At 34.4% G+C, this 25,751-nt stretch overlaps 2 protein-coding genes across 2 annotated transcripts in view; one reads left to right on the forward strand and one right to left on the reverse strand.

Annotated features, from left to right (window-relative positions):
• Nucleotides 1-22,317, reverse strand: part of LOC132723296 (uncharacterized) — a 52,897-nt gene extending 30,580 nt beyond the window's left edge. Inside the window, exons 1-13 of the mRNA XM_060707969.1 lie at nucleotides 22,014-22,317; nucleotides 21,002-21,198; nucleotides 20,078-20,172; nucleotides 18,930-19,203; nucleotides 18,462-18,622; nucleotides 18,020-18,084; nucleotides 17,475-17,767; nucleotides 17,120-17,275; nucleotides 8,523-8,613; nucleotides 7,425-7,619; nucleotides 5,026-5,182; nucleotides 4,295-4,456; nucleotides 1,145-3,241 (exon numbers count right to left, since the gene is read on the reverse strand). Coding sequence (XP_060563952.1) covers nucleotides 1,145-3,241; nucleotides 4,295-4,456; nucleotides 5,026-5,182; nucleotides 7,425-7,619; nucleotides 8,523-8,613; nucleotides 17,120-17,275; nucleotides 17,475-17,767; nucleotides 18,020-18,084; nucleotides 18,462-18,622; nucleotides 18,930-19,203; nucleotides 20,078-20,172; nucleotides 21,002-21,198; nucleotides 22,014-22,070 — 4,000 coding nt within the window. The 5' untranslated portion in view covers nucleotides 22,071-22,317. The remainder of the gene's footprint in view (nucleotides 1-1,144; nucleotides 3,242-4,294; nucleotides 4,457-5,025; nucleotides 5,183-7,424; nucleotides 7,620-8,522; nucleotides 8,614-17,119; nucleotides 17,276-17,474; nucleotides 17,768-18,019; nucleotides 18,085-18,461; nucleotides 18,623-18,929; nucleotides 19,204-20,077; nucleotides 20,173-21,001; nucleotides 21,199-22,013) is intronic.
• A 1,520-nt stretch (nucleotides 22,318-23,837) lies between these two features.
• The window catches only part of LOC132723294 (DNA repair-scaffolding protein-like), a 39,518-nt gene continuing 37,604 nt past the window's right edge, over nucleotides 23,838-25,751 (forward strand). Inside the window, exon 1 of the mRNA XM_060707968.1 lies at nucleotides 23,838-23,928. Within this exon, the coding sequence (XP_060563951.1) occupies nucleotides 23,877-23,928 (52 nt within the window). The 5' untranslated portion in view covers nucleotides 23,838-23,876. The remainder of the gene's footprint in view (nucleotides 23,929-25,751) is intronic.

Here is a 25,751-nt window from a genome sequence, read left to right on the forward strand (position 1 = left end):
AATATAAACAACTGTTAAACCACTAAATCATCCATAAACTTTACATTGTACAACTAAAAAATAACTTAAAACACATGAATTTTGTTTAATTTTCTGGGGGTTTTTTTACGCTGATTTGAACAGTTTTAGGTCACATCTCGGCAGTCAATCCACATAACTGGCTATCCTGGTTAACTAACCAGTTATTCTCTGCAAGTGACCGACTACTAACCCCACATGATTTCAAAATCATCAGTAAGAGACAAAATAACCAATAACCACAATGTCCAAGATCAACGGTCTAAATGAAATCACGCCCTGCCAGATGATCAAACTAGCGAACCCTGGATCACCTATTTGATGCTCTCCCTACTGAAGAGAAGACCTGAATGATATACATAAGTGGACAATTGTCATAAGTTAAAGCAAAAATTCTTGACCTTTTGTTTTTTTTGCCCCTAATTAGCATTCTAAACCATTTAAGTCCCATTATGCCCTAAAAAATTTCAAACAATTACTCATTGACCTAGTAACCAGCTTTTACTTCTTAAGCATTTTTGGCATTTATTATAGTTGTAACAATTAAATAGTATTTTGTATGCAAGTCAAAACATCACCTTGTTTAGGTTTTGCTTGTTTTATGACATTATTTCGCATTCTGCATTACTTTCTACAGGTTATAAACATCTAACATGCCTTAAATCCATTATTAAGACAGTATAAACATATATTGGCACATTCTAAATAAGACAGACATTCATTTCTGAAGCTTTTCTTTGCCTTTAAACTAAATGTCCAACACATAAATTTGCATAAAAACACTGTAAGTACTGGAAACCAGCACATCATTAATGACAGAATAACCAAATGCTGAAAGGTAGAACAAGACAATTTCTTTTTTTATCAAAACTGTCATAACAAATCAGAAAATGATGACCTTAACCATTAATGTACCTTAATATTTAGTAGTATGTCAATTAATGAAGGTAAAATTGCCTAGAGAAAAAAATTTGACGGTTTTGACAAAGGAGCACTATCAGAGTAAGAAGTCAATTCATGAAGGCACTATTACAAAATCTAGATATTTCTATTCTAGCCACCATGACATTGACTTGCATTGAGTCAGTACCTGTTAATTACACACACAAAAATGTTACTGTCATACCTAAAGGTAAATCAACATCAATATCATCAAGGGCCTTTCCAGCAACTGAGGAGATTTTCCCATTGTTCATCAAGTGAAGAAGCCTTGCCACTTTTGCAACTTCCACCATTCCCTCAGGTAAACAATGTGTATTAATTCTAATGTCATGGCCAAGAAACTTTGACAGAATGTCTTGATCATTTTCAATTAGACACAATACTTGAAACAATGTCGCAAGCTGCTTTTTGAGCGTATTAGAAGTGATCCTGCTTACATACATCATTTCAGTTTCATGTGCTATTTCCCGTAACACTCGTGTTCCACGGTATGGTGTTAACCCCTGAAGAGGTACAAAAAGGTACCTAGAGCTGCAACCAAGGCAATCATGCAAGCTAAGAATAAACTTAACATTTTCCTGCATAGCACATGTAAATAGAATTGTCACTTTTTTCCCATGTTTTCCTCTTGTTTCAACTCTTAGATGAGACTCACATAATTCTTGTTCAAATTTTGATAAACAGTTCTTATCATCTTCATCCACATGGACATTAAAAGAAGCTTTGCTGAAATCATCTTTAGTAATATGTTGTGCTCCGCAAGCTCTCTGCCTGTTAAACAGAATGACTTGAGCAAGTGTAAGCTTACACATTCTAACATATGCCTCTTCCATAGCATTCTCGTTATCTGTACTTTTCACCTTTTCAATCTCTGTTTCAATATGCTTTGAGAGTTTCATTACATCTTCAACTAGTGGCAGAAGTTTCACTTTATCATACTTTTTAGCATCCAGGCTTTTTCTTGCTCCAACACCAACCACCTCATCCCATTCGTCTTCATACATTTCAAGGAACCGCACAGCTCTTTCTCTTGATATTTCCCCCTCATATGCATTGCGTGTGTTTTTTAATATTTTTGCACATTTTTTTAAACTTTGTCCGCATTTAATTGCAAACAAGGGGTTTTCATACTCTTGTGTTTTTACATCGAATCCTGCCTCTTTCTTAATTGTTTCTGTGAGTGTATCCCATTTAGCTGGAGTTATTACATCACCTAAAGCCGTCACTGTTATATCCTGTTTGTGAATGCCAATCACACATGTTGCCAACTCGCGTAATCTCTGGCTAATATATTGCTGGGTATATTCATACTTACTGTAGAGTCTTTGTCCAAATTCTAAAATAAGTGCATCTGATTTTATTTTTGATGTTACGTCATCATCCCTTAACTTGGAAACTACATCTTTAAAAAGTTGTTCTGAGCATTGTTTTGGCAAAAGAAGTCTACCATCACGAATACGGCCATCACTTCTCACATTTTTAGGTTTAGAAATGCAGCTTCTATGGTGGTTCCACATGTCTTTATCAGTAATATAGGTTAAACAATACTCACACGGCAAAAGACTCGAATCTGATTTTTCAGTAACTTTCTTATCACATGGCAAAAGACTCGAATTTGATTTTTTAATGACTTTCTTATCACATGGCAAGTCTGATGTATCAATAACTTTCCTGTATCTTGTTAGAAGGATTCCAGATCCCTTTTCTTTTACTTTCTGGTTATGAACAAAGTTGCCCTTTGATGCCAGTCTGATCCAAGCATTCCTTCTTTCTTTGGAATTTTTCTTTAAATTCAAAATTCTAGCCACTTCAGTTTTATCTGCATGTTGCATGGACAAATGTCTAGACAGTTTTAGGACAAGATTGCCACAGTAGATGCAAGCCTGCCTCCTTTGTAACCGTTTGGTCTTTGCTTTACCCGCTTCCTGGACTTTAATCTTTTTCTGAGTTTGTGCTTGATTATTTTTCTCTAATGTATTCAAGCCTCCCGTTGATGTGGTGTTATTTTCATCATTGTCACTTAGATGATCTGACAGTGGATTTGTTTTACCATCTGAAACTGTTCCTTGACTCTTTCTTTTTCTTGGACTTACAGGAACCTCCTCTTCATCTGACATACACGATGAGATATCATCTGATTCAAGGTCACTTATCTTAAAATCTGAGTCAGTCAAAATATCAGCTATATCTTCTTCCTCTTGAATTTCATCACCTAGGTTACCACCACTTTCTACAGTGTGGTTAGCTGTGTCTTGTGTATTAAAGCAGTCAACAGGTTCGTCTGAATAAAGGAAAAGATTTTTTTTTTTAAATGAATTAAGTCTGTTTTAAATTCAAAGCAACAATAAGCAAAGGGATATCAAATTCAAAGAAGGGACACTTGTGCCTATTTTTCTTAATGTGAATTTCAACATGTTTTTGGTCACTTCTTGTTAAACAAGCTGTTCCCAGTAAATAACCAATAATTACTAATATCTGTGATTAACTATTAATCCAAAATGATTTCTGAATCAGCGATGAGAGACAAATAACCATTAGACTCTATATCCCAGACCAACTCATCCAAGGATTCAACCAGAGACCCCCAGATTACAAATTTGATGCTCTTCCTATTGAAACGGACAGGGACACTTAGAAGAATAAACATATTTCTATAAGGTATATTTCTGTCTTATTGCAGATTTTTCACAATCAGGTAGCTGATGTTATTTTATGTAGTACAGTGCCCTTGAGTATTTACAACAGTTTGACACCTTAGGAAGTGACCTTCAATTATGATCATGAAGACAGGTGTGAAGTTTCAAGTCAATTCCTTCAGTAGCTCTGAAAACTAGTATTAAACCAGGAATTCAAAATCCATGCCAGAATTATTAGCCTTAGTAAAATAGCATCCAAAGAGACACATATTTGCACAAAGGGGAATTTTTCAGTCAAAATCCATGCTTGAGTTATTGACTTTAAATAGTAACCCCTCAGTATGATTTTAAAGACATGTGTACAGTTACAATAAAATATCTTTAGTGGTTGATGAGATATGATTTTAAACAAGATGTTACATGAAAATAATTTAACTAAGTATCACGCCCATGACACTTAGGTGAATGGGATAGCTCTACTATCCATTAAACAGTCAATCAAATTAAAAAAAATACAGAAAAATTCTATGATTAAGAAATCTCCTTACTAAAAGCACATTAACTTGTAAATATCTCCCTCTGTTCATTATAATTGGATTCTTATGTGAAAATGACTAAAAAATTTATCAAAGTTCCTGCTGATACTTCAAAGAGTACAAGAAGTACTCCTACAAAACCTCTCAAAATCTCATTTTTACCTTTAATGATCCATAGAGCATCTTCGGTGACACCTTTATGTATATCTGTTACATCAATGGACACCTGCTGTAATCTACTTATTTCTCTACTAAGTGAAGCATCAACGTTTAACATGTCATTTGATAGAGATATACTGGTATATTCATCAGCATGTAGTTCTCCTTAAATAACCAATATATGACATATTAACTTAGACACTGTAAAGACATGGCAATGTATGCTGGAATCCAATTTTGTTTAACAGGTCAAAAATAATTTTTCAGTAAGGAAAGAGACTTGTTCATGAAATTTGTCCAGAAAAAATTATCCATAATAACAAGTGAAAAGAAATTTTCATACAACAAATAAAATTTAGTATCATATATATGAGCCGCGTCGTGACAAAACCAACATAGTGCATTTGCAACCAGCATGGCTTCAGACCAGCCTGCGCATCCGCCCAGTCTGATCAGGATCCATGCTGTTCGCTTACAAACCCTAAAACAAGTAGAGAAACTGATAGTGAACAGCATAGATCCTGATCCTGGTCTGGATCCATGCTGGTCACAAATCATTATGTTGGTTTTGTCGTGGCGCGGCTCATATGTATATGTTATATCAGATCATGTATCATTCACTAGCCAACAACTTATATAATATAATTCTTTCGTAACTACACATGTAATCATTCATTGTATAAAGATCTCCAATTATAGACCAATTCACTTTAACAATAATCTACAATATTTACCATTCCTGACAAATAAATCTCGAAGTATGAGGATAACCCTCTCTGACAGTGTTGAAGCTTTAGTAAAGAAATCACAGGCATTAGAGACGTGTATCATACTGTATGATTGTTGACTGTCCAAACTGTAGTCTGTTACATGTAATATTGTTACTTTTTCCTGTAATATAAAACATGTATTACATATAATAATAATGCTTCCTGAAAATTTAGAAGACAATCCACACATCAATTGTGGCCTTAGCCTGAACACTTATCCTCCACAGGGTTCCCACTCTTAGATATTTTGAAAATTTAAGGACTTTTCCAGGACTTATCAAGGACCTTTTTTGATTTTTTAAGGACTTTTTAGAAGATTGAATTTCAAGCTACATGTATTTGATTTTTTTTGTCCTATGAATATGTTCATGGTAATGTTTAAAACAACATTTAATAACACCAATATAATACATGTAGTTCATGACATAAATCTAATTCTTTCTAAGAAATACATTCAGTGTCTATAAATAATGAAATGTACTTTGTGACAGCAACTGTTTTTGCAGGTTGTCTGCAATTTTCATGTAATTTTGCTGTTTTTAATGCTTCCAAGGGATCACTTTTTATACCAGATATTCATAGTACTTTAATTAGTAACCTCACATTTGACCTCAGTCCACTAAGGCTTCATAGAATGGCAAAAGCATGTCACACTGAAGGGTATATGAAAACTGCCTGCAGGTGTTTCTACATTCAAAATTTCACGACTTTCATGTTAAAATATTGTATTCTGCTTAAGCCAGTGCTACGGGGTGCACTTTCCAGTACCATATATCAAGCCCTAGTCTACAACATTTTCAATTTTGCTGTTTTGGATGTTATTTAGGGATTCTTTTTTGTATTTCAATGACATATCTTTTGATTTGATCTTACAATTTTTTAAACCATCTACAAAATATGGCGGCAGCATGAAATACCCAAATATACCCAAACACACTAAATTATAGCAATGTTCATTTTGGTTTGTATACAATGTTGATTTTAATGAGAAAATGAATTGATATTTACAAAATAATATGACTTAGCCAACTATAACTTTCGATCATTCCATTAAAATTGGCAGTTCAGATGTTGTAAGAAAAAAAAAAGTGACATTTGCTTATCTAACTGTTAGGTTCATTAATGAATAGGCAAATGTACTTGCAAGATATGATAATATTTGTTGTCTACATTTAAATTTGTAGGGTATAATTTTGTTGAAATTTCATACAAGTTCATTCGTATTATTTTCTTAATTTAATAGCTTTAATGGAGTATACTGTATTTGGGTATATTTTGGTTCAAAAATGTATATTTGGGTATGTTTCATTACATCTTAGTGAAAGTGTATATTGTATTCATGATTAAAACAGCACTTTTTTAGTAAAACACATTTATTTTTAGTATATTTTTGTTATATTTGGGTATTTTGTGCTACCCAGATATGGTGTGGCCAATTGGCTGTGCTCTGCCTTGACAATAGTTCATGCATGTAATACTATTTTTTTTATTTTATATTGATTTACCTTTGGCTTTTAGCATGGTAGTGAGCAATTAGGATACAAAAATTTGTCAAAGGAAACAACCAGGCCAATCAAGCAAACTTGAGGTTGATTTGTGACTGTCTTCCTAGATTTTCCAAACAAAACCGCCATAGTAACCAGAAAATAAATGATAAATCTCATAAATGTCAAACTTGGCCTCCCAAAACAGTTGTAAATCGAAAATCATCAACATTCAAGATGCGGTCAATATACTGTGCAAAGACCGCCATTTTGGTTTTTTGATTTACCTCCCCTTTTCCAGACTAATTCCCGTACCTTCCCGGACTTTTTTATGTATCAACACTAATTCCCGGACTTTTCAAGGCCGGGAGCTCCTGTGTTCAAATTCACGGACATTTCCCGTTTTCCCGGACAGCGTGGGAACCCTGCCTCCACCACCTCTAGGGAATAACTAGCCCTATAACTAGTAAATTACACAACCAGCAGGGACAGTTCCATGTTCAATCCCCATTAAATGCTCTAACATTGTATGTTGGACATATTTTGTAAGTTGGACATATTCCCTGCTATTCTGACACCTCTTCCCAACCATCAAAAAAAATAACAACAAAATATATTATGGCTCCTTAGTACTAGGGCAGACAGAAATTCAAAGGTCGAATCATTACCTGAGCACTGCCCTGGTATTTAGGGAGCAAAGGTAAAAACTGATTAGTGCAAGTGTGTTCTTTGTGTGTACATCTTCCAAAAATCACCAATCAAAATTCCGTTGAACATAGCTTTATGTAATTCAGTACACATGTTTTACATTTAAATGAAAATGTCTGAATAACCTCAATAACACAGAAATGATATTAAAAACATTTTACTGTACCATACCTTTAAATGTATATAGAACACTTTAACAACACATGATGCTCTCCTCATGGCCTCTGATTTCAACATCTCCGACAGTTGTATATATACAGGAGATTTACAAGGTAGGATATTACTGGAGCATTTCTTAATGGTAAATGGTGACATATTCGTCTCTTGAAGAATGTAACAGAAATCTGGAGGTTCAGCCAAACGGCCCTGAAATTTAAATTATATTAAAAGTTTAATAATATATTAACTTCAATGATAAACAATCAAATGAAAAATTATTTTAAAAGTTTAATAATATATTAACTTCAATGATAAACAATCAAATGAAATGTTAAGGCTCTATTAAGATAACAGAAACACTTTAAGCACAACAAGAGCTGTTTGTAGGACTGCATGCTCAACTATTCTCAGTACTTGATAGGAAAACAAGAGCCTGGATTATGCAGAATTTTCTAAGTTTTAAAAACAATAAGTCCAGAGAAATCCATATTATAGTCTTCGGCCTTGAATAGAGACCTATTTTTCCCTCAAATTAGGGAGTGAAAATTTCAATCTTTTCTCTTCAGTAGTTTTGAAGATACCAACTTGCACCCCAAAAACTTAACCAAAGTGCACCCCGGAGCCTGGCTCTCCCTTTTCTTTAAATGGTTGAGCTAATATATGCTCATATTTAATATCAAATGAAATTTCTGATGGTCATATATCATTGAAAATAAGCAATGTCATGTGATAAAATCATCTTAAAATAATGTTAACTTACACACATACATAGAGGATATTGAATGAGTGTAGATTTAATACTAAATATTGAATAAAATCTGATTATGCTAGCTACATTTAGTATTGAATCTACACAAATATAATATTTTATCTATCACTTGTCCATAATAAGATCAGTTTACAGTTTAAAACAGTCATTTTGCATTGATGCGCCTAAACTGTAACACTAACATTAGCGCTAATCAATGCTATGATTGTATTTATGCAAATAACATCAGACCAATTTTTTATTACATGAGTGTAATACCATTTTTATTAAATGGCTGTATTACACTCCTACACCGCGGTTTTGGTTTGTGTGATAAAAGAGAATTTCTGACCGTTACTTACCAACAAATTCTGGGAGTCTGAACTATCTTGACGGTCCACAACATGTTTACCAGACCACACACTATCCACCATTGTAAACAGACGTTCATTTCTGAAATTGTCATTATTTACATGTATATAACATTAATCAGACCATGTGCAAATAAACTTGCATGATAGAAAATATCAACATGAATTATTGCTAGATCACACATTATCTACTTTGATAAACAAATCAAAACCTTTGTATGTCTGAAAATGTTCTGTTTCACAAACTGACCTCAAGTACTCATGATCAACCCATTTACCTAATCTATGGACTGTTGAACAGTGTTCTCTAATTATGGCTGGACAACCTTTTTCTTGACATCTGACCATCTGACCTCTAAATAAATAAAGGTCATCTACTATTGATTACAAATTGTCAAACCATATCTAAGGACTGTGGGATAATGTATTCTCAAAATATTAGTGGGACTAACTTTTCCTTGACCTTTAACAAACTGACCGCAAAATCAAAATGGATCATCTCATTAAAGCACAGTGTATAGCAAAAAGTCCATAATTATTGGTAAGACAAGCTTTTTTGGACTTATAATGGACCTATAATAAACTAACAATTACAGCTGTCACAATAGTTACCACTACCCTATCATCTCTATGACAAAGGATTTATGTAGCTCCATTTTCATTTTTTTTGAAGGTTAACATTTTGAGCTTAGTTTCTAGAAAGTCTTTCATGAAGTGTATGCTTTTTAGTGCAGACTCAAATTTATCTGACATTTAACACCTTCAAGGGTGACCTTCACCTTGAGAAGGCACAGTGGCAGTATGGGTTCTGCATATCACTTTCTTGGTGTGAAAATTTAAGAAAAGTTAAAAGAAAAGTTTAAAGACAATTCTTCTCAACGGGTAAATAATTTTTTTGCAGACATACAATTGTCCAACATTTGACCCTTCAATGGTGACCTTAACCTTGAGAGGACACAGCATGGGTCCAGCAAATTGCCGTCATTAGATGGACATATAAGCAAACTTTGATAAAATTGCTTTTTGGGATAACAAATTTATGGAGTGGACAAGATATTGTCTAGAATTTGACTTTCATGGTTGACCTTGACAATGTGCAGGTACAGCCATAGTATGGGTCTGCATAGGGCCTTGCTGAGATGAATATTTGAGCAATTTTAACAGTTATTTCAACAGGAACCAGTCTAATAAACGCAATTACTTCATGTACTCATCAATCCTGTAAAGTTTCATTCAAAGTGCATACGAAGTATAAAAGAAGTAGTCTAGACAATCTTTAACTAGAACTGCCACTGTCATGGCGTGAATACCCCTGCATACCACTTTGTCAGAATCAACAGTGGCCATTTAGAACTCAAGGACAACCTCCCTGCCAAATCTGAGGTTACTAAGCCAGTGCATTGCTAAGTTATGTATTCTACATGCTTCTAATGTGAAAATGTCAAAATCAATACACTCTGGACAGGCATTCTGAAGCAATTGAGAAGGTCCCTGTGACCTTGACCTTTGACTCGGTGACCTCAAAATCAATAGGGGTCATCTACTAATCATGACTAACCTCCATGCCAAATATGAAGACTGTGGGTCAAAGGAATCTTAAGTTATTGGGCGGACAAGCTTTTTGAAGTCAAGGCCCCTGTGACCTTCACCTTTGACCTGGCGACCTCAAAATTGATTGGGGACATCTACTAATCATGACTAACCTCCGTGCCAAATATGAAGACTGTGGGTCATAGGAATCTCAAGTTATTGGGCGGACAAACTTTTTGAAGTCAAGGCCCCTGTGACCTTGGCCTTTGACCTGGTTACCTCAAAATAGATAGGGGTCATCTACTAATCATGACTAACCTCCATGCCAAATATGAAGACTGTGGGTCATAGGAATCTTAAGTTACTGGGCTGACAAGCTTTTTGAAGTCAAGGCCACTGTGACCTTAACCTTTGACCTGGTGACCTCAAAATCAATAGGGGTCATCTACTTATCATGACTTACCTCCATGCCAAATATGAAGACTGTGGGTCAAAGGAATCTTAAGTTATTGGGCGAACAAGAAAAAACCGACGGACGGCTGGACGGACGGACAGCCGGACGGACAAGCTGATTCCAGTATACCCCCCTTACAACTTTGTTGTGCGGGGGTATAAAAATAAGATAATTAAAGGGAGATTATAAAAATAGTTGAACTGGAAAATGCTGACAATATGCACAACTAGACTTGGTATTATTCCTGTAAAGTTTGTATGAAACTGGACCAGTAGTTTTTTAGGAGTAGTCCAGACAAGATTTTGAAGGACAGGCACATGACAGAAAAGAGATCCATATGTGTCCCTGCCATCTGTAGCAAGTGATACAAAAAATCTTTGTCTTTCACAAATAAAACAAGAGGGCCATGATGGCCCTGAGGTCACTCACCTGTATATAGCCTCCCCCCCCACCCCCGGGCCAATTTTTACCCAAGGGCTTTTATTTGTTTATTTGAACAAACACCAATAAGAAGATGTTTCATGCTAAACATCTGAGTTCTAGCTCATTGGGTTTTTTAAAAGAAGATTTTTAAAGTTTTTACTATACACATATAGTTAAAAACAATGACACCCCTGGGGCAGGGCCAGTTTTGACCCCAAGGCTTTTATTTGAACAAACTTTGTAGATATTTACTTAAAGATGTTTTGTGCTTAATATCTAAACTCTAGCTATTTGGGTTTTTTCAAAGAAGATTTTGAAGTTTTTGCTAAACACATATAAGGAAAATCAATGACCCCCCGGGCGGGGCCAGTTTTGACCCCAGGGCTTTTATTTGAACATACTTGGTAGGCACCCATTAGAACATGTTTCATGCTAAATATCTTAGCTCTAGCTCTTTGAGTTCTTTAAAAGAAGATTTTTTAAGTTTTTACTATATGCATATACAATATGCATATAGGGAAAATCAATGACCCCCTGGGGCGGGGCAAATTTTGACCCCAGGGCTTTTATTTGAACAAACTTGGTAGACACTCATTAGCAGATGTTTCATGCTATATATCTTAGCTCTAGCTCTTTGGGTTCTTTAAAAGAAGATTTTTTTAGTTTTTTTCTATATGCATATAGGGAAAATCTATGACCCCCTGGGGCGGGGTCAATTTTGACCCCAGGGCTTTTATTTGAACAAACTTGGTAGACACTCACTAGAAAACGTTTCATGCCAAATATCTAAGCTCTAGCTCTTATGGTTCTTTAAAAGAAGATTTTTTAAGTTTTTACCTATATGCATATAGGGAAAATCAATGACCCCTGGGGGCGGGGCCAATTTTGACCCCAGGGCTTTAATTTGAACAATCTTGGTAGACACTCACTAGAAGATGTTTCATGCTTAATATCTTAGCTCTAGCTCTTTGGGTTCTTTAAAAGAAGATTTTTTAAGTTTTTACTATATGCATATAGGGAAAATCAATGACCCCCTGGGGCGGGGTCAATTTTGACCCAAGGGCTTTTATTTGAACAAACTTGGTAGACATTCACTAGAAGATGTTTCATGCCAAATATCTAAGCTCTAGCTCTTAAGGTTCTTTAAAAGAAGATTTTTTAAGTTTTTACTATATCAGTATATGCATATAGGGAAAATCAATGACCCCCCGGGGCGGGGCCAATTTTGACCCCAGGGCTTTTATTTGAACAAACTTGGTAGAGACTCACTAGAAGATGTTTCATGCCAAATATCTTAGCTCTAGCTCTTTGGGTTCTTTAAAAGAAGATTTTTTTAAGTTTTTACTATATGCATATAGGGAAAATCAATGACCCCCTGGGGTGGGGCCAATTTTGACCCCAGGGCTTTTATTTGAACAAACTTGGTAGACACTCACTAGAAGATGTTTCATGCCAAATATCTAAGCTCTAGCTCTTAGGGTTGTTTAAAAGAAGATATTTAAAGATTTTTCTTTCGGTTGCCATGGCAACCAGAGTTCTGCATGGAATTAAATTCTTTGAACAATTTTTAAAGGTGACCACCAAAGGAACATTCCTGTGAAGTTGAGATGAAATTGGCTCAGTGGTTTATGAGGAGATGTCATTTAAAGCAAAAGTTTACGGACGGACGACAGACGGACGCCGGACGGACGACGGACGGACGGACGCCGGACGAAAAGCGATCACATAAGCTCACCCTGTCACTTTGTGACAGGTGAGCTAAAAAGCCCAGGCACCTTGACAATTTAGGGAAAAAAGACCTGAACTTAAAAACTAGAACTGCCACTGTCATGGCGTCAGGCTGTCAACCAGGTCTTATCCAAAATAAAGGAGGAATATAGGAATATTTTAGCAGGAAATATAGGAGTTTTTGGACCATTTTGAGGCAAAAAAATAGGAGTTTTCAACTTAAGTAATTGTTTAACTTACCAATGCTTATATAAATGTAAATTATTCTTACTTTTACACATGCTGTTTCTACAATAAAATGTCTACCGTATAAGTGAAGGAAACCATTAGCAGGCTGTCCAGCACCTTCCGACATAAAATTGGGGCGAATTTTACAGTCATATTTCAGAAATTTTAGGGCTAAAATTAGGAATTTTAGGGTACGGAATAGAAATTTTAGGGCTAAAATTTGCAATTTTATGACTAAATAAACTAAGGTCCATAAAGACCACGATGTGGGCTAACCTTTGCATATTTGACACAAAAGTAACTCACAAATAATGCTCTAGTTTAGTAATAGAGCAAAGGTGCTACCAGTGTGGACTCACTGGTCAACTGCCTCCCCTGCGGAAATGGTCATAGTCAAATCATGTTCAAACCTTATTTTTTAAAATGGCTGAACATGTCAAAAAGAACATGTTCTACCTATGTTTTGGGAATGTTATAACCACAAGTGTCTAAAAGGAATTCTTATACAGTGAAATTCTTGCACAATGCAGCTTTTGAATCATAATTATGGACAAATGAAATTTTTTGTAAAAGTAGGTAAAAAGTAAAAAGGCATTTGCCTTAGTACAGTCATTTGAATAAATGGGAAGCATCTATAATCAACACAAAGAGTTGCACATCAAAAGAGTTCATCACACAGACCATTCAATTGCAGTTTATCTAGATCACATAATTGCAAAATGTGTTTACATTGTAATTGGAAATGAGCTTTATATTACTGAACTGCCAAATTATTTTGAGTGTGATTAATTATATGAGTCTGCCTTTCCTAAATTGCACCATATGAATGAAAGAACAAGAACTGAATGAAATTGATAACTTTGTGGCAAAATAAGCAATTTCTCCTACAAAGATACGAAAAGAATAAATAAGTATGAGGGAAAGAATTAATTTTTCAAAGTCTATGTTAACCCATTCAGTACTTTACAATGTTGTTTTGATATTATGCAGATTTAAATAAAAGAGTTGTGAGTAAACAAATTCAATGTACATTAATTTTTGACAACTATTTATACATGTTTTTAATTAAGATTGTGTTACAACAGCTTCATAATGATCATTTTCAAATATGATATGATACAAATGGACCACTTCAGAAATTTGGATAAAATGAACAAACATAAAATTTAAGATATCTGGAGTTGGCAAAACAGTGTCAAAATATTCCAGAATAAGTGGACTCTTACGGTTATGATTTAAGTTTCAGGACAATGATATGGTAGTGTTTTTGCTGTTAACTGTCAACATGATTATCAACAACTGCTTTGATTATGAAATAGCAATGTTACTGACATAGTCAAAGTAACTTTCAGTTGAAAGGAAACCATTTCAATGTCATCAATTTTGAGTTGGCAAATCATGGCCAAATAATTTTTGACAATGTTCAAAACATAGTCGACTTTGAGTTATGTTTACAGGGTTACAAGTTATAAGTATGTTTAGTACAAAAGATAAAAATAATTAGGAATTTCAGTGAAAAAATAGGGCAGTTTTAGGAATTCCCTTCGAATTTTTCACTTTTTTAGGAATTTTAGGGATGCTGGACAGCCTGCATTAGCTTTAAACCACAGCATCAGCAGAAAGTTACAGCAATGCATGACCATCATCTGAATGGTCACCTGAAATAAAGTTGACATACTGATGCACTGCTTTTCATGGTGACCATGCAGATGGTGTGTGGAGCACAGCAGCCTTGAGCATAGTAATGTGATGCTGATGCAGGCATACACATTCTCTTACCTGTAAAATACAAAAGGCCAAAAGCAGTACCAAAATTTGAATCTCTTTGAATTCCTCGGCAATATACTTTTAAAAAAATATAGGAAAAATATTCAAAATATAGGAGAATATAGGAAAAATAGGAGGTTTTTTAAAATAAAGGATTCTGACTCAAAATATAGGAGTTTTATAGGAATATAGGAATTGGTTGACAGCCTGTGGCGTGAATACTCCCGCATACCACTTTGTCAGAATCAACAGTGGCCATTTAGAGCTCAAGGACAATGTCCCTGCCAAATCTGAGGTTACTAAGCCAGTGCTATGTATTCTACATGCTTCAAATGTGAAAATGTCAAATCAATAAACTGCGGACAGGCATTCTTAAGCAATTGAGGGGAAAAGCTTTTTTAAGTCGACCTTTGACCCAGTGACCCTCAAATCAATAGGGGTCACCTTATAGTCATGATCAACCTCCATGCCAAATATGAAGACTGTGGATCAAAGGAATATTAAGTTAATGGGTGGACAATCTTTTTGAAGTCAAAGTCCATGTGACCTTGATCTTTGACCCAGTGACCTTAAAATAAACAGGGGTCACCTACTAATCATGACTAACCTCCATGCCAAATATGAAGACTGTGGGTCAAAGGAATCTTAAGTTATTGAGCGGACAAACTTTTTTAGTCAAGGCCCCTGTGACCTTGACCTTTGACCCAGTGTAATAAAAATAAATAGGGGTCATCTACTTATCATGACTAACCTCCATGCCAAATATGAAGACTGTGGGTCAAAGGTTTCTTAAGTTATTGGGCCGACAAACTATTTGAAATCAAGGCCCCTTTGACCTTGACCTTTGACCCAGTTACCTCAAAATCAAAAGGGATCATCTACTTATCATGACTAACCTCCATGCGAAATATGAAGACTGTGGGTCAAAAGAATCTTAAGTTATTGGGCAGACAAGCTTTTTATAGTCAAGGCCCCTGTGACCTTGACCTTTGATCCAGTCAACTTAAAATCAATAGGGATAATCTACTAGGCCTAAGGGTTCTTTAGTTATTGATCGGAAACCGTTTTTACCTAAGAGGTCAATGTGAACTTGACCTTTAACCCCTTGACCCCAAAATCAATAGGGGTCATCTGCTGGTCATGACCAATCACCATATCAAGTTTGAAGTTCCTAGGCCTAAGGGTTCTTTAGTTATTGATCGGAAACCGTTTTTACCTAAGAGGTCAATGTGACCTTGACCTTTGACCTGGTGACCTCAAAATCAATAGGGGTCATCTACTCATCATGACTAACCTCAATGCCAAATATGAAGACTGTGGGTCAAAGGAATCTTAAGTTATTGGACCGACAATCTTTTTGAAGTCAAGGCCCCTGTGACCTTGACCTTTGACCTGGTGACCTCAAAATCAATAGGGGTCATCTACTCATCATGAATAACCTCCATGCCAAATATGAAGACTGTGGGTCAAAGGAATCTTAAGTTATTGGGCGGACAAGCTTTTTAAGGTTAAGTCCCTGTGACCTTGACCTTTGACCTGGTGACCTCAAAATCAATAGGGGTCATCTACTCGTCATGACTTATCTCCATGCCAAATATGAAGACTGTGGGTCAAAGGAATCTTAAGTTATTGGGCGGACAAGCTTTTTAAGGTTAAGTCCCTGTGACCTTGACCTTTGACCTGGTGACCTCAAAATCAATAGGGGTCATCTACTCGTCATGACTTATCTCCATGCCAAATATGAAGACTGTGGGTCAAAGGAATCTTAAGTTATTGGGCGGACAAGCTTTTTAAAGTCAAGTCCCTGTGACCTTGAGCTTTGACCTGGTGACCTCAAAATCAATAGGGGTCATCTACTTGTCATGACAATTCTCCATGCCAAATGTGAAGACTGTGGGTCCAAGGAATCTTAAGTTAATGGGCGGACAATCTTTTTGAAGTCAATGCCCGTGACCTTGACCTTTGACCTGGTGACCTCAAAATCAATAGGGGTCATCTACTTATCATGACTAACCTCCATGCCAAATATGAAGACTGTGGGTCAAAGGAATCTTAAGTTATTGGGCGGACAAGCTTTTTGAAGTCAAGGCCCCTGTGACCTTCACCTTTGACCTGGTGACCTCAAAATCAATAGGGGTCATCTACTCATCATGACTAACCTCCATGCCAAATATGAAGACTGTGGGTCAAAGGAATCTTAAGTTATTGGGCGGACAAGCTTTTTGAAGTCAAGGCCCCTGTGACCTTGACCTTTGACCTGGTGACCTCAAAATCAATAGGGGTCATCTACTCATCATGACTAACCTCCATGCCAAATATGAAGACTGTGGGTCAAAGGAATCTTAAGTTATTGGGCGGACAAGAGAAAACCGACGGACGCCAGACGGACAAGCTGATTCCAGAATACCCCCCTTACAACTTTGTTGTGCGGGGTATAATAAAAGAACTTTTATCTTACCTATCCCTGATTAATCTTTCACATACTGCAAGGCCGGAGAATTTAAATGTATTATTCTCACAGGAATTTGTAGTTAAACCAGCTCTGGCCAAAGACTTTGTTGATAGTTGTACTTCACATATACTTCCACATTTATCTTCTACCAACAGGTGATATCTGTATGTAATATTATATTATTGTAATTCTTTTGAATAAAATACATCACTATATTGATAATAAATATATCTAAACAGTTTGTTTGTTTGATTTTCAAGCTTTTTATGTCCATTTTAACACTTTTATAGTTATTTCTCCGCAGTTCATCCACTAACAAAATCATACAGTGTACAATAACAAAAAAATACACATTAGTTACCTTGTTTTAGAACTGTCATTTCTAACAGTGACTGCCCTATGAACATGTCCGCTAAATGATACTGTCCCACTATAACCATCTCCCCCACCATCTACAGCTGTCCTACATGACTCAATACTCTTTAATAGGGAGTCACAAATGTCAGGATCCTTTGAACTACTTCCTGTTTTAGATATGGAAGGTTCACATGGTTTAGAAGAGATAGTGAATAAATGACTGGTGGTTGATTTGAGCAAATTGGAGTTTGAACCTTTTCCCCGTGCGGAGCTTCTCTTTTTAGCAGGTACAGTTTCCTACAATAGAAAGAAATTCATGTATACAATTACAGGGCTTAGTGTGAAACTGGTCCATCTATACACAGAAATAGAAGCAGTTAGACCAGTATCGCTCTAAACCCTCAAAATTTACTGCACTCATCTTATATTATAACTTTATCTCTTTTCCTGTATGACTTCAGTACATATTTTATCTATACAAATAGAAAAAAAAAAGCACAAACAAGCAAACATGTTTTAGTCTTAGACAAAAGAATATCAAGAATGTACCTGAAACTGTCCTAGTGTTGATGGAAACTGATATGCAGGACAAAGTGTTTGAGAACACTGTAACCCTGAAATAAAATATTGATAAACATTAATCAGCTGAATGTGTATGTCAATTTTGTGACAAGTATATATTCATGCAGTTTGCCCAACCTATATACTAGTAGCAGCTGAATAAATAGACTATTCTAATTATTACATACACTCACATCAACAATTCTATCTATTACATACCCTGAACACATGAACAATCCTATTTATTACAAACCCTCAACACATCAACAATTCTATTTGTTACATACCCCAAACACACAGACATTCCATTTATTACATACACTTACATTTATTACATATCCTGAACAAATTGGCAAATCCAAATATTACATATCTTTAATACATGGACAATTCCATTTATTACACACACCCTGAATACATTGAAACATACCATGAACACATGGACAATTCCATGAAGCTGTGACAACATTTGTCAGTTTATCAACATCACTGGAAGGTAACGTAACTGGGGTATTATCAGGTTGTTGTACAATATGACAATATTTTGTACACAGTAATATTTGCTGCCCATCATTTAACTGTAGTTTCTGCCTGTAACATAAAATAAAAATGTTTAAAAATGGCCGTTTTAGCCAAAACAATACCAAACACATGAAAACCTTTTGTAGTTGTGAACACTGATCTTGAATGAAAAATAAGAAATTTTAAATATTCACAAAAAGATATAATTCAGTCAAAATCTAAGCAACTATTTCAACCTTTAGTAGTTGAGATATGATGCAAAACTTTAACCAAGTATTATGCCACTGAGGCCACAAAATGGAGTAGGATAGCAACACTATTCTTTGAGTAGGCAAGATAAATAATCAGACAAATATATAACAATTTACATGTGTACCATGGTGGAAATATTTTAAATTGACTTCCAATTTGCAGGTTCAACTGTTCTGATTGGCTGGCAGGAAACATTACAAGTCTCTTGTTGCAAGTGCCCTCATCTTGAGATTTCTTAGATGACAGTATATCACCTTTCCTCCTATCTTTCACATCACTTTTTTTCAAATCTGAACCCGTCTGGCTAGCTTCTTTATTCTTACATAGAACACATTTTACTAGGTGCATAGAGTAAAGGTTTTCAAAACCTATCACTTGGAGCTGAATTGATTTGGAATCTGAAAGTAAACAAGCAAATTTGTTGAAACAATATTCTAGATTAGATTTTATTTTCAGGACAGTTTCAACATTAAATGGATGAGTTAAACATGTTAACTATAAATAATGAGGAATAATTTTCTGTGATCTTTGTCATGTTAAAATTTGATACTACAATGTATCACTTCAACAAACTGAACAATGAAAATTGTAACTGTTATGGTTATTTGGCCTTCTCAAGGAAAATAAACATTTTCATTTTCTTTCATTAACCCACTTCCACATATGCCCCTTCATAAAGAAGCTCAAAAAGTAAGTCATGCAGACATCCTGTAGAGAAATTTAGTTGTTGTAAAAAGTAAGACACGTTTTTATTTTCAGTGTATTAATAACCAACATTTCAATACTCTCATTAAAACAGTGTACAACAAAACTTTTAATGGTAAATAGATAACAATGTCAATTTCGGGAGTAAAGTTGAGGATTAAAATTTATTTACCTTTTAGTTTTAGTCCTCTTTACCTTTCATCAGAACCAGAAATCATATAAATGTATTGACTTTTGGATGGCAAAATTTACTTTTCAGTAAATAAAACTTTGTGCTAGATTTTGTTCACAATGCCAACTGTGTAACTTAAACATATTACTGAATGGTTCATAAAATTAAACTATTGACTTTAAGTACAATGTACGATAGTTTGCATCAATTTAATGTATCAGGTCAAGACAAGCAAGCTTTGAGACAGGAGTATTATTTTCAAAAGAACATGTACTTGCCCGACAGGACAACAAAATCTAAAAGTTAAGGGCCAGGCCAGGGATTAAACAAAAGAAAATTTCATTCATATAATTATCATTTAATTATATTCACACAATATTTAAATGATTATATACCTTGTTTAGCTGATGGTTTGCCTTGATGATGCCATATCTTAACTGCTGATTTATCTCTCAACTGAAGTTGCCTAAACTGTTCTGCTAAGCCATTTCTGTAATCAAAACACTTCTATCTCTTAACCATCAAATATTGCCACTAGTATTGAGCCAGGTCAGTCTGCACATCCATGCAAAAGTGACTGGACACTATATTGTTGGCCGAATGATATTTTAAATTTGAAAACTGAATATCTTAACTACTAATGAACTGTTCAAAATTAAAAACAGGACAAATCGATTACACAGATTTTGCAGGGTACCATAAAAGCTGGGGTCAATACTAGTGAAAATATTTTCAGCTAAATTTTCACCTGATTTTGCCCTAGACGCAGTCCCTGCAATAGTGCTGCTGTGTGAGTATAACAAGGTTCAAGTTTTTTGGATTATTTAACTGACCAAAGTAAATTTAAATGATCTACACTGATTAAAATCTTGAATGACATTTTGTTTAGTTAGCTTTTAAGTCATAAAAAAAAAAATTTCAAGGTCATATGGGGACTATCCAGCTTTACCAGTAGGGGGAAGCCATAGATGCTCCTTCATGCATTGGCTACAAAAGAGCATCTGAGGATTTGAACCCACAATGGTTGGAGGCAAATGATATGAAGTCAGCAACCCTAATCACTCAACCAAGGAAGCTTCTAATAACAAGTTCCTATTCTGAGCCATTAAATTCAGTTTTTAAGTTCACACAATGACACATACAATAATTGATATATGTTAACATAAAGCAATCTACATTTTGTACATTTGAAGTAAATTTGAACATAATAATTATATCTTTGATATATCTATTCTTCAACAAAATGACAATATATTATAATATAACTAATAATATACAATTAAAGTAACTTTTCCATAAATGATTTATAACTAACATACCTTGAATATTTCTTTTGTTTCTTGGCAGAATCTTCTATCTCTGAATTATCAATCTGACACTCAGATGTACTGGGAGTTTTCTGTTGTAATGACTTAAACCAATCACTTCCATTAACAACTGTACAAGTTACAGGGAATGAGGATTTCTGTGAACTGTCCTCATTTCCAGACATATGACTGTCTGATTCTTCAAATTCCTGCAACAAGTAATAAAAAAAAGAAAACTGCCTGAGGAAACCATACAGGAAAAGTTACAATTTATCAATTTCAAACAAAGATGCATATTATCAGTATACCTGTAACACTTTTATTAGAATAAAACAAGAGCTATGCATAGATCCCCTACTGTCTAATTCTAATTATCAAATTATCTAATTATCTGAGTTCTGACAAAAATCTTTGAACAAGACAATGCTTGAGCAATATGCAAAACTAGAATTGTTACTGATCATTCCTGTAATGTTGGGATGAAATTGCACTAGTAGTTTTTGAGAAGTCCAGACAAATTCTGTAATGATCAGACAGATTAACGGGCAGGCTATAGCCACAAAGCAGGCAACACAAAACTTGTGAATGTAAAAATATGAAATTCTAATTTCTATCCAGAAGAGTCAAGAGTTTTCTTATTCAATGACAAAGAGCATGAAAAAACAACTGAGTTTTATAAAGTTCTTATACTGTATAAGTACACAGACACTTGGGGTTTGGAGCTCAAAACGCCTTTAAAATCCAAATAAAATGCATATTTGTCAATCCCAGCACATGTACAGATCATATATATCAAAAAAACTTAATATAAGCCGTATTGAAAAAAAATCATATTTCAACATCTATAATAATTAATGTATTATGGTACTTACCTTCACCGATGATGAATCAACATCAGCAGTATTCATCTCTCCATACAACACAAACCCTTGTACTCGGTCTACCCATCATTCAAAACAATATTAGTAAATTTAACTATCAAATACTTATTATGAAAACATATAAGTATTCAAAGCATACTTACAGCGATGCTAAAAAGAAGAGCAGGTTCAAAGAACCGTCCTTTCCTATCCAAAGTCATAATATCCGGATTCTACTCTAGTTTCTGTTGGTGTCATGTGTTTTCGCGATATGTTTCGTTAACTAAAAGAATTGCAAACTTTAAATTAATGAAACAAACGGGATAATCACTTTTGTATGTCAACAACGAAAAATCTTCAAAAATTTCTGCCTTCTTAAAGTTCAGGAATTATTCAAGCTATTTTAAAAAATGTGTGGCTCAAGCAGCAGACTGGTTGTAAAATGGAGTACGACTAATATAAGAAACGGATTTTTTTGGCGCAACATTTATTTGTTAATATATCAAAAAATATTTACCGGTACATTATGATTTTTTATTGATTTTAAATTGCTTACACTTGCCACTAGAGCGAGCATATATACTTCAGCTAAGATTTACGGGGAGCTAAAATTTCTTATATCGAGGGAACAAGTCACTTCACCCCAGCCCTTCCCCCAGACACTTCACCACTCAAATTTTGAAGAAACTTCTCCCCTCATTTAGGCTCAAGACACTTCACGTCCTAAATTCAGCAAGACACATCACCCTATTTTCTAGGGTATTTTTTTTCAAATAACAAATACAACTTTATTTTCTTGATTATCTTTTACTTTTAGTATTTTTATTTTATTTTTTATATATATAAAATATCTAAATACAGGCAATTTTAACATATTAACATCATTATATCATAAAAGACAATTTATAATTAACATACAGTTGAAACTTTAATATATAACAACATTAAAACATAACATGAGAGACAATTTAAAGATGAATTACATATAGAAAAAAATTATCAATAAATTAACAAGCAGCTATAATTAAAGTTACATGTGACTTTCCACATAAACATTAAATTAAAAATTTAAGGTACTACGTGTCAATTTAAGAACAAGAGAAGTGTGAAAGCGATCTAATTATCAATAAATATATATATGAAAAAAATCCATCATACAAATGAGTGATAAAAAAATGTTATTTTATATTCAGTGAAACTTTCATTGCAATTTTAAAATCATACCAATATTTTAGCAAAAAATATACATACATACATTTAATAACGATTATATTTATTTTCTAACCCTATAAATTTGATAAACAAAATATTTCTTTCACAAATTCATTCTAAAAATCTTTCTTCCATTAAAAAAGAAGGCACGATTAAATCATCAACACTGACTTGCACTATAAATAATTTTGGTTAAATGGTATGAAATGTGTGATAATCCAAAGAGACATAATAATAATATACCTCTTAATGACGCGTGATACTCCGATTACGATTAAACAATTAAGAGAATCGAAAAAAAGTCACTATACAACGGTCAATAAGAACCTAGACGTCCAGTAACACGTGTCAATTATGAAGTTGGTTAGCCCTGATAAGGGCTGTTGTTGCCAGTAAAAGGGGTCTCCCATTCAAGCAGTCTCTTTGTTCTAGGGCCTCACGCACATATATACATGTGTAATACCCTTTCTCGTCATATCTGCCACTTTTTAAGGTCAAGACAGAGGCTACTAACTTTACACAGACTTGGTCATGTCACCTTAAACGTTACCCCGAGCTGTAGTTCTAAAGCATGCTGTAGGAAACCCTTTAAACTAGTTTCATTTGTATCCTTACACGTACTTTTCAGTCGATCTTCTTGATGCCTCTCTACGACGTGACACTACTGAGGGGAAGAAGAGATGAAAAATATCTATGATGTATTTCTTAAGCTGTATATAGCGATACAAACATAAATTATAAATAATTTCAGTAGGGAACCTTTTTATTACTTGTTTCACCTTGCAAACACGTTGGGTACCTCAATATCACAGTTAATGAAATCACAACCAGTCTACAGTGACGTGTTGGCGGGAAATATCTCAATAGGTAAACAAAAGAATTTTGGAATTTTGAAAATGTGGAAAACACTTTATACTCATTGTTCAATGACAAAAGACAATATAACATTGATTTAAATCATGTTTTAATCTGCAATGCGTTTATGAATATATCGCGAAAACATATGATAATGCAAAGAACTGTAGTAGTATCCGGTTAAATTTATTTGGATAGAGTTTTTCAGTTTTAATTTCTTTCAATTTCCTTCACGATAGATGCAAGCAGCTAAGTTTGTTTCAAACTAGAATATATCTTTTAATTATCGATTTTACAGTAAAGGTTTTCAAACAAACCTGTGCTATTTGATAAATTAACAAAGTAGTAAAATATGATGGTTCTAAAAAATTGTCCTCATCTGTTATGTCAGTTATTCCAATCAGTATGTAGCATTTCAGGTTATAATGCTTATTTTAGAATAAAGCACATAGACCATAAGTAATATTGTATTTTTGCCAATCATAAATCTGCTGTATCTGCTATAACACTTATTCAATGTGACAGTCAAGTACATGTGTATACCTAAAAAGGAGGCCCTAAACCAAAGAGTCGAAAAAGCAGCCCTCTTGATCGGCCATATTCGTCGAGTATATTTCGGTCACTATCTAGGATTTGACTGATTTTTAACAAAATAGAATTTATACAATTTTTTCAATTTTTGACTATTTTTAAATTCCCCCCCTTTGAATAATAATTCTAATAGGGTGAATCCCCATCTCCTAGAACAACATGATTTAGTGTGTACGTAATGGGTATTGAATTAATGTAAATCACACAATCAATAATGAAGGTTCACTTTCTTTAAAACAAAACATATTAACAGCACATAAAACTTTTGGATAAGACAAAGTTACTTGACATTTTTCTCCTTCTGTAAAAACATTATATTTTTGATTTCTTCATTAAAATAAATACTATAATTTTCTTCATACAGTGTAACTAATTAATTATCAGTAATTAGGAGACTCCTGAGAACAGAAGATGTGAAAAGCATGCTTTTTGATCAGTCATATATGGAATTGTTAATGTATAATAATCTCAAATTGTCAGTGTCTATTCTAGGATTTGAAAAACGGGGGATTTTTATCGAAAAGTGAGAATTTATTACATTTGTTGATTTTTTTTCTTCTTTCTCTATGTTAAATTTTCCCCCTGCCTCTGAAAAACTAGGGGGAATTCTCAAAAATAGGGGTGAATCCCCCAATCCCCCTCCTAGAACAAACACTGATTGTAGGTGTGATACGCAAATGGCAATGAATAATGTAAATCACACAAGTCCAAAATCAATGAAAGAAGTATGCACTTTCTTTTAAAACAAAACAGTTATTGAGACAGCACATAAATGGCATCTGATTTAAACTAAAGGGACACAACTTAGGCTGGAAGCTTTTTCTACAACTGTACTGGCTAACTGTGGCTAACATTTGTGATTGATAATTTTTGAAAGTTTTCGGTTTCTTTTAAACATAATCAGTAGCTTGAATACCTCACTTTGCTTGAACTCATCACCAGTCACGACAAAGTTCCTATATAGTTTATATTGTCCTACCTCAGATTGCTTGAACCTGATATCTTGTCCCTTTGGGAGAAATATATTGAAAATCACAGAAAAAGACAACAAAAGTTACGGGACAACATGCTTTGAATTGGCATCATATAGGTGCAACTTTTGTCTGCGGCGTTGTTGTCGGCGTCCCCTTAAGCTTGTGCGGAGCATGAGTCGGTCACTAAAAGTTGGATTGACTCCGAACTTGGTATGCATGCTTCTTATAAGTGCACAAGAATCGTTACTCTGTACTTCTTTATTTTTGAGT

The sequence above is a fragment of the Ruditapes philippinarum genome, unplaced genomic scaffold (assembly GCF_026571515.1).
Source record: "Ruditapes philippinarum isolate M1 unplaced genomic scaffold, ASM2657151v2 ctg2128_1_1_1_1, whole genome shotgun sequence".
NCBI lineage: Eukaryota > Metazoa > Mollusca > Bivalvia > Venerida > Veneridae > Ruditapes > Ruditapes philippinarum.